The following is a 12,696-nucleotide window of genomic DNA, read 5'->3' as shown; positions in this document are numbered from 1 at the left end:
ATTTTATTGAATGTTCTTGAGGAATATCCTTCTTATTTTTGAAATTAATGTAACCTATTCTCTTGAAAACTCATACTGTCTCTCGTAAATCATACTTGAAATATATTTTTGGGCCCTTCTTTCGATTGTATCTATCATCTTATATTTATTTGGAAAGAATGAATAAAAATCAAAAATAAGAACTTCCTGTTCAGTTAATAGATTCCTCGATATTTTCTAAAAAAATTTGAAATTTGGGTACAATGTTTTTTGAATAATAGATTGAATAGATCATCCGTATAAGATTAATTTCTATTCTATCCTTCAACATGAATCTATTTAGATAGTAAGGTATAATTTTATGAATTTTTCAGCGATGAATTCGATAAAATTAATAATTTATGATATACCTAATAACTAACTTGGTATCAGTTAGACGAATTTCTAACTAGTTCTGAACGATTTGTGAACAAACCTGTTGAGTGAACTGACTACAATAGAACGACTTCAACTGAATCTAACACTAGTGAGTATGGTACTCTGCATTGAAGTACTGTTGGAAGACTCATACTAATAGAAAAGTTCTGACGAATTTCACTTGAACAGGTTGATGTTATCGAATAATACCTGGCTTGCAATGAAACTTAGTGATCATTTTCACATTGGAGGTAGTGCGGTTTATTTCAATACTTTATTTAAACATATAAAATATGTTTTATGCTTAAATAGATTGTACCTAGAAGGAGGTAGTATGAAAATCACTTTTATTTATTGATTTATATTCCACTGAGTGATATACCTGAACGTTTTTTATTGAACGTTTATTGTTATGTTTGGCACATACTTGGCAGTTGAACATTTTGTGAGGATTATGAATATAAATAATTCATCATGATAATGAAGATGGTATACGTTTAAAGCGAAAGTTTCAATAAATACCTAAAAAGACCAACACAACCCTTTTACCGATTTATCTTCAAATTGTTTCTCCCTTCATGCCAAAGCTATGTTGATCAAAGGTATTTGCGCCGGTGATTTTGCAGATGGTTGATATGAACATTTTGAACAATAATTAGAATAACTGGGAAAATTCATGCACATGAATTATATCTGACACAGAAGAGATATTTATTTGAGGCTCATGGTATTGGTTTATACCCTGTTCATTTATTGAAGAACTTTACCTTTGCCTGTTGTAAGGGAATTTTATTTCTAGATTTATTATTGGCTTAATCGATAAGTCAAATGTACTAAGATTCTACGATTCATGAACAGGCTATATAGAATAGAATATACAACTAATTTTCTTGTGATAAACTATCAAAACCTTAGTGTTTCATTATTGTATCTGATTCACACTCGCACCTATCATGATTTTTTATATGAAAAACTGATGTTCCCGATGAAGAGTTGGTGATCTAAATCGCGATGTCGCTATTCTAAATGAGAAACTGTTATTTCCATGCAAAACTGTTATTTTCTATGAGAAACTGTTATTTTCTATGAGAAACTGTTATTCTCAATGAGAAACTGTTGATCTCTATGAGAAACTGTTATTCTCTATGAAAAACTGTTATTCTCTATGAGAAACTGTTATTCTCTATGACGAATCTGCTATTTTCTAAAACGAAATAGCTATTATCTATAAAAATTGTTTTCCTTCATAGAATGATATTTCTGTTCTGTGGAAATCATGATTGGCGGCGAATTAACTCACAAGGTAAAGTCCCGCAACTTCAAGGACTTGAAGATTTTTTTGCGAACATGCAGTAAATATGTATGGCATACTTGAGGAGGGTTATCGGAATCATTCTTTATTGTGCGGTATGTTTTACCATAGAAAGACTGTTGGACAAAAATGTGTTACTGTTCGTTTTGTCGATTTATTATTGATTCAACAACTGTTAAGTGTTGTTTCGCGAATTTCTTGAAAACGGCTTGGGTATCCATCAAAAACTGCGTCATCTCACGATATGATCTGGGCAAAATGATAAAACACGTGTAAGAACGTATATAGAGATGATATCAAGAAGAACTGAATCACAGTAACACTGGGAATGTCTCGCATATGGGCAGATCACGACACATCAAAGAATGTACTAGTCCACAAACAGGTCATTGGGGAATCAAAATAAAGGTTTACTACAGGTGAGGGTGGACAGTCATTATCACAAAAAACGTGAAAAAGGTGGGGTTTGTACTTGCGGTAGGCCGAAGTGGCGGTTTCACTGGAGGTGAGGTGGTGGTGGATGTGGAGGCGCGCTAGCCAGCACGCTCTTGATCGCGGTGGTCTTGAGCAACCGCTTGAGCATCCCACTTGAACCCCGATGCTGGAGGCTCTTGTGTGTGGTCAGGGAGTTCTTGGTGCGGTACCGACGGTGGCAGAATTCGCAGACGTAGAGCGTGTCCGATTGCTCGTGCTTGTCTTGGAAGTGACGCTTCAGGGAGTAGTAGCAGCTGAAGGTGCGGCGGCAGTAAGGGCACTCTTGTGGCTCGTTGATGCCCCCAGAGGTCGGCGGTGGCATCCGCATAGTGCCTGCAACAGCCAGGGTACAGAGGCGGGCTCAGGGCTGAGGCCCGGCACCGACATGCAGGCTCGCGCAAGCTCATCAGCAGCAAACTCAACAACTACACTGATCAGACAGCAGCAGCGGCAGCGCAAGCGGGTGTTGTGATGGGGCTATAATACCTGCTGGTGGTGGGGGGTGTGTGACGGTGTCAGTAGAGGCGGGCGGCGATTGGCTCAGCGTCGGCTAAAAGAACTTAATGTCGATGTCCCCTGGCCGCGACTTGTGGTAAGTATAGATGTGCGTCATTAGCGAGTTCCTGGAGCAGTATACGCGCTCGCAGATGACGCACCTGTACTCCTCCTGTCTCTCGGCATGCTTGTCTGCGATGTGCCGCTTCAGGGATGCTTTCGAGCACAACACCTTGCCGCACAGCTGGCACGTGAATACCTTCTTGGGTGATGCCCCTGCAACAGCAAAACCAAGCTCGCTCTGGTCTGGTCCGCGGATCGTGTTGCCACCAGCAGACACGTTTCTACAATACGATACTCTACACAGGTTGCGGTTCTTTGCATTGAACCGCTTCTATTCGCGATCTGCCCACGCGAACTCAGTATTACTGCACGCAGTACACACAACATACATTTACACCGACTGCTGAAACCGTTTCGCTCGCTACCAACCTCTACTTCCGCCTATGTCTACTCTCTTATCATCTAGGATCTTTCCTGGGAATGTTTGGAATGGATTCAAAGCAGTTTACGAACAACAGTTTTCGAACCTTTCGTTCTTTAGGCTGAAGGCTGCGCTATTTCTAACCAAGTCGTGGCGATTTCACGTTGAGATCCTTGGCACTTAGGTCTTGGATGCAAAATTGAGTACAGTAGCTGACACCATTCGGAAATCTTTTCCTTTATTGTTAAGAGTCAAAGAAAAGGGTAGATATGATGTTCAGGAGCGATAGGAAAAGCTAGGTCCTGTTGGACGGACAGAAGCAGAACTTGGTTTAGAATCATTAGGAACTTATATTCTTCGCAAATCACCTCAGAGTGCAAGTTCTCTTGGACTTGATTCTTTTTTTGGCTTAGAGTTTAAGTTTTGGTTCTGAAGGGAACACAAGTAGGAACTGATACTCATCGCTAACTTTTATCATTGAGACTAAGGGTCTGAACCCTATTGGATAAGAAGAAGGTATTGATAATTTTCACCAACTTCTCTCAGAAAGGCTTGAAATACTGTAGGACTAGAGTTTCTGGACTTTGATTCAAAAGCGTGTACAGTTGATGATACCCTTCGGAATGTTTTTCTTTTATGGTGAATAATCAAAGAAAAGGGAAGTGATGAAGTTCAAAAGTGAGCGGAAGCCATTTTTTTTTCAGAGAAGCTGACAGTAGGATTGGACGAACGAAAGCAGAACTTGGTGGAGAAGCATAAGGAACTGATACCCTTCACAAATCTTTTACTTAGGTTTAGAGTTCTAGTTCTCATGAACTTGAGGGTTTTTTTGACTTGAACTTGAAGATTTGGATCTGAAGGGTATACAAGTAAGAACTGATACTTGAGACTAAGAGTTCACAAACTTGCCTCAGAAAGCCTTAGAATACTGTAGGATTTGACGAACTTAGTGGACATGTTGTTAAAGTCAGTTTAAGTGATAGCCAATGTTCCAATTAGGCTTAGTGACCAAGTTGTATAGGACTTAAGGAATCTCTTGGCTTTGACTTGAGGATAAGGCTCAAAAGCGAATACCTTTGGAATAAAGATGAAAAATCTGACAACTATTGAACTCGAATATAGTTAAAAAGAGGATAATGATATAAGCTGCGAAGATCAACATTAAGCAGTATGATATGTACATGTAAGGTGGAAGACATAGTTCTCTTTGGGAGCATGCTATTGAAATAAAGGTTGATAAATGATATTGTAAAGCTCAAGAAGTATATCATTTATATAAGTTGGAAGAAAATATGCTGGTATAATCAGAATAAAGCAGTTAACGGAGAAAGATTGAAGAATGAAAAAAATAGGGATGTCAATGTTAATCTAACCTCACTCAACCCTACATATTCATCGTTTGATGATTCAAGTTGGTTTTTTCACAATTTTATTTGCAAATTCAGGGCAACAAACTGTTTCACTTGGCTACTTAATAATGAACTGTTTTTTAAAATCATTTGTGTTTTCACAATAAAGACATTGTTTTGCAAACAAATCACCACGACTTGGCTTGGGATTACCATGAATTGTTCAGTTAATGATACCTATCGTTGTTAGTTTGAAAACTGTTCTTCGTGTACTAAGCAAAATGAATTGACAACAACGTATGTACGTACATTTGGAGTAGAAATGTGCCAAGTGTGTGATAGCGAACGTATCGGTTCCCAAGTAGGTGTAGAGGGAATATGAATTAACATCTCCTGGTGGCAACACTTTTGTGTTGGAGGACTTAAACATTTAACTATAAAACAGAGGGAATGAGGCAAATACTAATCAAGCAAAATAAAACCCAGCTGCTTTTGCGAATGTAAAAATATATTTGAACATAAATAAAGGTTATACAACAGTACATAAAATATGATAAATATTGCATAGAACAACATGAACATGCGTAAATGCAAAAACTAATATTCACTACACAGGACCAATTTAATAACCGTTAAAAAAAAAGAATTCTGGGGTTGCCAATTTGTTTCCATCAAAAATTTCATCTTACCAAAAAAAAAAATTAATCAGTCAAAATATCAGTCTTAAAAAATACCGCAAAAATATTCTAAATTTCAGTCTTTTAATAAAACTCAAGTCCTGTCTCTCAATACAACAATAGATTTTCAAACAAAACATCGCCTAGCATAGGTAAATTTCCAAAACCATTTAGCATTTTTCGAAAACTCCAATCGGTTGACAATAATGAATAAAAGTTATTACAACAGTTGAAAAAAAAATGAAAATATTTATGTACATTAGAATTCTGAATATCCTCAATGAAAATAGAAGAATTTTTACAAAATAAACTAATAAATTCAGGATATCACATATTTAAGTTTACACTACACATTAGGCATTTGTCGACCTAGTGCGCATAACAATTGGAATTTTCGAATTATCGTTTTCATTTCACATTTGACAACCTTTCGGTTCAACACTTACCGCCTTCTGTTGACCAAAATTTATACAAAATAAAGTTTTTTGCACAATTCCCTGAACACATACTTTTCAAAAATATTTTTATACGGTATACCATTCTAACTTTACAAAATTTATTTTATCCTTGCTAAGGCCTAAAATTGATATATTTTCGAAATAAATAATGAACATTTTTCAAAATTTCTCAATAATAATATGTATAACGTGGAAGAAACATTCCCTTTCACCCATTATATTTATACCAAGGCTTCGTTTTTTTTCGAATCTAAAATTTTTATCGATGAATTTTTCTCACATCCGAAAAAATATAAATCTTTAGATATATCCAACAAAAAATATCACAGAGCCAAAAAACTAATGCAAATTTCAAATTCATCAATAAAATTATATTTCGTGTTTATTTGCTATTATTACTGTAGACTAAGGATATCTGAATTCCCTAGTGATGGAAAAATATTCATTCACTTTTTTTTTATTTATATATTTAAATTCAATCTCAACGTTTAAGAAGAGATCAAACTTTTTTGTATAAAACAAGAAATTCATGAATGAAGCATGTTTGTATTTATTATGTACAATAGTTGAGTTTTAAATCTTCATGCATTTTAAGAATTATTTCGTATAATTGTCACGAAAAGAAAAAAATTAAAATTAAATGAAACATGTTTGTTTGAGACGAAAGTTACGCAGATTATTTAAATCCAATAAAATATAAGAATTATCTTCAAATTAAGAAGTATAGATTGAATAAAAAACAAAATTGAGAGGGAACACCACCACGTCACATTCTTGTGATCTGTCAATATTTTCCAAGGAGGGGGGGCAAAATTTATGTGTGCTCATGCCAGAACAATTAAATGATCAATATGAGTTAGGAATATTTCAATAATTCCAACTTTCATCGAAAGGAAGTACTAGTTTACGAGCCATTTTATGAATATTCACAAAATTATAGTTTTGTCTCTTTTGTTATGATTTTTTTGTCGAATTTTTTCAAGAATATTTTTAAATACATCAGTGCTAATACCATGTCATCACTTCTCTTGCGAAAAACGAAAAGATACCAAAATAATTTTTTTTTCATCTGCAAATTGAAAATATTGAAATACTATAATGTAGATTATTGTCTAAAAGAATTATTGAAAACCCCATAAAAATTGGTGATTTGTCAGAAGAAATATCTTAAATTCTAAATCAGTTTTGAACTGAGCAGTCATTTGGTGTTGTTTCCTCTTAATTAAAATAATTTAAGAGATAGTTTCAGCAGTAACGATGATGAAATATATAAAATTCATTATTATTGATAACTCCACAACCGTTGCTCGAGAAGTTATGATTAAAGTTCCTTCAGTCTCTTATTAAAAAAGTAAAAATAAAAAAAAAATAATAAGAAAAAACAGAGATGCTTGATGATTCTTCAACAAGTTCACTACTTAAGGACGAATATTTTTCCACCAACGCAGGAAGTAGTGTTAATTATTATTAAAAAAAAAAGATACAATAACTATTACATCTGGGACAGCTTGACGTAACTTTAAAGTCCAGCGGGGGCAAACGGCTATGACTAAAGATCAACAAAAACTGAAGTATATATATATAGGTATATATATTCTTGGTGTTCGTATATATAGTTCATTCGAATAATCACAGATCTACTTCTGTCTCCTGTGGTAAATGCTTCTATGGTTATTTAACGAGTTCAGAGTTCTGAAAACTTTGTGACAAAGGGTGCAAAGCGCGTTGTTGAGCGGCTGGAGGTGCTGCTGTTCCTTGTGCCTTTTCAAGGTCAGCTTGGTGCTGAGCAGTTTGCCGCAGACGTCACAACGGTGGAAGGCGCTCAAAGGATTCGGCAGGGACATGCTTCTTGCTGTTGTTGGGAACCACCGAAAACACAACACCGATTAGCCCCCGCTATTTTCCCTAATTTTATCAGTGTGTAGGTCAAGCGTGTCTTATAGTCTAGGAGGGTGGCGGAGGGTAAGAAACAGCAGACGTTATCGCCTTGAAATCTTAGGCTCTTCGAGTTATATGTACAGGTTTAGAACTATTCAGAGCGGCACTACAGGATATCGAAAACCTTAAGAGATACAGGGTGGCTCAAAAAACAAAAAAGTTGCCTTATTAAGTGATCAATATGTTGGTGTTAACAGATCCGAAATATCTCCAACGGTTCCCGAGATATCTCGAAAAAACTGAAAATCGAGATTTTCTTTTTTTCTGTATAACTCATTTGTTTTTGGAGATAACTTCACGAAATTCGGTTTGTAGTCGTTATTCAATATAGAGATTCTAATGGTGTCGTCAGATTTTTTCTGTTTGCCATTGTTTCAGAGACGCGATAGTCAATTTTTTTCTTATGAACGCCATATTGGTTTTACTCATGAGGTGATGAAGAAAAAAATTACGAATTCAACAGTGTATCACACTCTACAAAAATATTGAGTCTAGGTACGCAACTTTGAGGAGTTGTTATGTGAAATCATCACTTGACTATCGCGTCTCTGAAACAGTAGAAAACAGAAAAAATCTGAAGACACCATTCGTATCTCTATATTGGATAATGGCTATAAACTAAATTTCGTGGAGTTATCTCCAAAAACAAATGAGTTATACAAACAAGAAAATCTCGATTTTCAGTTTTTTCGAGATATCTCGGGAACCAATGACAATATTTTGGATCTGTTAACACCAACACACTAATCACTAAATAACGCGAGTTTTTTGTTATTTCGGCCACCCTGTCTTTTTTAACGGTTTTCGATATTCCTGTAGTGGTCCTCTTAATAGTTCTAACCTTGAATTGCTTGGATCAACCAGAGGTCTTATTGAGCTGAAATTGTTTTCCGGTTTGGTCAACCATTGATGTCCAATGGTATTCCGAAGAAGGCTTGCTTTCATTACTTTTTGTCTAGGGAAAACAAGTAAAGACTATTAAGATTACTAGCTTCTAAAATTCAAACCACTGTCATATTAATGTAGGTCATTGATACAATAAAGCTGGAAATGCATTGAAGACTTGCTACTCTGTTTAGAATGTGTCTATCAAGATCATACTAAAATTCGGACCAATGTCATAAATGCAGATCACTGTCATATCAATTTGGGTCAATAATACTCTAAAGCTGGACAAACATGGAAGACTCTGTTTAGAGTTGGTCTACCAAGATCATACTAAAATTTGGACCAATGTTATACCATTCAATATCATTGGTAATCTGGAGCTGAAGCAATAATGAAAAGACTTGCAAAAAATAATTTTATCTAGGGTGATCATGTCAGGGCTGCTCAGACCACACCGAATTTGGACCAAAAGTGATACCACTAGTGGCTATTGGTACTCTAAAGCACTCAGATCATGCTAAAATAAGTTCAATGTCATACCATGATAGTCATTGGTATTCTCAAATTGCAGCCAAAATGAAGGTTACTTTTGGAAATTTAGGCTAGATTAAAGCTATTCAAATCATTCAACTGGAATTTGGATAAGTGTATTCATTGGTATTCCAGAAATGGAAAGTTGAGTGAAATTAGTTTTATTGAGATTGTAAACTAATTTGGATCAATAAGAAATGGAGCATCAGAAGAAGCTAGTAATAAATTCCTTTTTTTACATGAGTAAGACGAACATTGATGAACTTCTCTAATATTTCCGTTGCAGGGTTATTCTAAGCAATAATATCCTGAACACCAAGTGAATTATTATGGACCAGAAGGGGAGACAATCTGATAAGGTAAAAAACTCCGACATTATGTAGTTTGTCCAGAAAATAAACTGAAAGCATTTGAGAAATTATGCTGGATCATAATCGTAAATCTTTGCTCATGCAGAAAATAGTTTGGCAAGAGGAAGCCAAGAATTTCTCTTGGAAGGCAACAAATCTATATCATGAGAGAAATCTCGACTTCATGAGCTGAAACATGATGTTGTTTGATGGTTTCTTTCTGCTCGATATGTTGCTGGATTATATGACGTAATAGTATATAAGCTGGAGCTTGATATATTTGGATGTGGTGAAATTTTTGAATAAGTAGATGAGGCTGAATAAAGACGAGCTCATTTATATCTGGCTGTGTGATACTCTTCAGGTAGATCCATGGAAGTTTTATGCAGGAAGGTTTGTATATTCAATACATAAAGTTAATGTTTTTTTCAATTAATAGTAAGGCATCTAGATCGGTATTTAACTGAAATATATAGTTATTTCTGTTGTTTCTCCCCCTCCTAAATTATAGTCAACGTACTAAGTAAACCCTTCATTCCCTACTTTTGAATGTAAGCATTTATACAAGACAAGCGATATCAAAGCTGCCATTTCAATGTGTCCAATAGAAAGAGCAGGTTTTCATCAAGTTTTCGGAAAAATTTACACAGACATCGAGTCATTTATTGAAAGCTTTTTTATGCCACTCGTTCTATTGGATACTGGGACCAACGTAAAACGTACCAAATGCAACTGAATCGCAGTGTTCATGAATTTAATAAAATATGCATTATTTTACAAGAAGCGCCTCAACCAAATTCAATAAACACCACCCCATTCTATGTTATGTTGGATTTTGGTCGATTTTGGAAGTTGATGTGTAGCCGTCGCAATGATTTGAGTGTCGTATGTACAGGGTGATCTTTGTATTTTCAGTAAAATGCAAAGAAAAAAATACGAAGGCAAAACTAATTCACGAAGATAAAAAATTTTTTTTGGAGGGAACAAAAAAATTTTTTTTGGCTATTCTGATCTATTTTCGAATGAATACTATTCGAAAATTCAATTGCTTGGCACATTATTTCATTATTCGAAATATCCTATGTTTATTAAATGGCTTTGATGCCATGTATCCAGGGAAAATTCAAATTTCCACGAAGGAAGAAAAATGTTATTGAAGCAATATTACTCAAAAATATTGACTAGGTTTTTGTGAAAATTTCTATATTGTAACTTAAGGATTTCTTATTGAAGTTGATAAGATTGAATTTGATGCCTCCTAATGTAATAAAACTGCACATAGGAGACAATAAGCAATAGTATTTATATTTTATAGCTTGGTGAGTGTACTGATCTTTTCACCACAAGGATATCAGTTGCATTTGGTACCAATGTTCCCAGTCTAGTGTTATATATTCTGTTAACAACCTATGGATATAATAAATAAAAGGATGTAGAAAATAAACAAAACTTTGTACGTTGTTTGAGAAAAAATTAATCGATAATTGATCGTCTTTTATTTGTAGTCCTAGGAAATTTTCACGTATGGTCTTTTAGGTAGCGATTCATTCCGTTTTGTGCATTACTATTGCAGACTCTGTTATAACCCCTCTTATTTTCAATATTCACCCAGTTGCGTTAGGAAAAGTTTCAAGTTTGGTATTTAACAAAATGAGAAAGCTAATATTTAGTGAAGAAGTTGTAAGAATTCTGAAAACTACTGCAATTTTTATAATTTTGAGCAAGCGCTTGCATAGAGAATTCCACTTTCGAATTTCCATTTTTGAATATGGAAAAATGATTCTCCAACTTTCATATAAATTAGATTGATATTGGTAATGAATAAAATCTCTTGAAGTACAGGTTAAAAAGAGTTAAATAATATGCCACCCGTTTTTTTACTACTATAGTTTCGGGAATTCTATCATTCGGCATTTTCATTACGATAAAACCATGAATATTTGTCAGTATTTTGAAAAATCATCAGTTTCAGATTTATCTATGAGTTTTCAATACACATATTTAGTTTTTATTCTTCTTTCATTTTCTATAATTTTTTGTTTTCATTTCTGATATTACTTTCTTTGAAAGTTATAAGATTTTGAGGAGGCTATAACCTCGAGTCACCAATTCTTTTCTTGTTATCGAATCGCTACCCTTCGACCTCGAATCTTCTGCTCCTCTCACAAGTAGAAAGAGTGGGGAGAAATGATTTCTTCGCTTTTGATGTTCTTAACGTTCCTATGGTAAATGCTCTTGTGATTCCTCAAACTATTCAAGCTGCTATAAACTCTCTTGCAAATGTTGCACACGGGCTCTCTAGATGGACGCATGTGAACATTCTGAATGTGTCTCTTCAGCCTGGTCAGGGATGAAAGGCTTTTGTTGCAGGGCTGGCATCGAAACTCGTCCACACCTGACAGCAGAAAGGGCCTATTAGCCTCTCTTGGCTGCTCACAAGCTATGTACACGTCGCCCGTATTGTGAATCCCATTTTGAGCCGTTCAAAACCATTTGGTCTTGGCAAACGTTCGAATGTGGAGACCATCAGGGTTCTTGGTGGTATCTACTTGCCAATTGGATGGTTCAGTTGGTGGCTAAGTAGCCAGAAACAGAGACCGATAGTTTACATTGTAGTGACTCTGTCTGCACACAGATGGCGCTATGGGTTATCGCGCCACACTACTTCGGCACCTGCCGATATAAAGGGGTTGTTGCAATGCAACAGGGTCACCTCTTACGATTGTGTGAGAGGGTGTGTCTTAGGCAGAGATCGCTGGGTAGTCTTGAAGAGTCCACCAGCATTCTCGGGATGAAACTCAAACCCCTGGGAGAGGGTGCACCTCGTAACTCAGCTCGAGAAAGAGTCGCCAAAATATAATTGAAAATAAGACTGGCAACCTCTGTTTGATCACTAGAAGCAAGCCTGTTTCCTCGTGAAACATGAGAAACATTTCTTTATGATACAGAAGGCAATTACAATGAGGGAGTTTTGCCAGTGGATATTAAACAACTCAGACTATGGAAAAGTCTAGAGAATATAGTAGCCAGAAGTTTCCTTCAATCATAACAGTTACCTCTGAAGATTATAAGGGCTGTATAGAAAATTAGACTCAGAATATAGGTAATGGTCTTCTTGGAGAGTCAGTAGCTGCGAAGATGCTGCTTCAACTCGTCTTTAATTGCTACTATTTACTGAATATTGTTCCTAAGTAATGTCTAGGTAAGAGAGCAGAAGAGTTCAATGGAGACTTTTAGGTAGTCTACCTTCTCCTTCATCAAATGTTTGTACTTGAAGAACCAAAAGACTAAGTGCTAGACTTCTGGAAGAACTTTGAGCTGGACTCTTTGAATTATGGAATTCT

General features: G+C 35.5%; 1 protein-coding gene across 15 annotated transcripts in view; it reads right to left on the bottom strand.

Annotated features, from left to right (window-relative positions):
* Positions 1-1,518: 1,518 nt before the first annotated feature.
* The window catches only part of LOC123681736 (broad-complex core protein), a 112,185-nt gene continuing 101,007 nt past the window's right edge, over positions 1,519-12,696 (bottom strand). For 6 of the 15 annotated variants that reach the window (XM_045619996.1, XM_045619994.1, XM_045619993.1 and 3 more), the window contains exon 6: positions 1,519-2,515. In XM_045619996.1, the coding sequence (XP_045475952.1) occupies positions 2,205-2,515 (311 nt within the window). In that variant the 3' untranslated portion in view covers positions 1,519-2,204. The other 9 variants (XM_045620007.1, XM_045620003.1, XM_045620008.1 and 6 more) reach the window with 6 other exon arrangements.

Source organism: Harmonia axyridis, chromosome 6 (genome assembly GCF_914767665.1).
Source record: "Harmonia axyridis chromosome 6, icHarAxyr1.1, whole genome shotgun sequence".
NCBI classification, from domain to species: Eukaryota; Metazoa; Arthropoda; class Insecta; order Coleoptera; family Coccinellidae; genus Harmonia; species Harmonia axyridis.
Note: the sequence above shows the minus strand (reverse complement) of the source record. Positions and strands in the feature narration are given on the sequence as shown.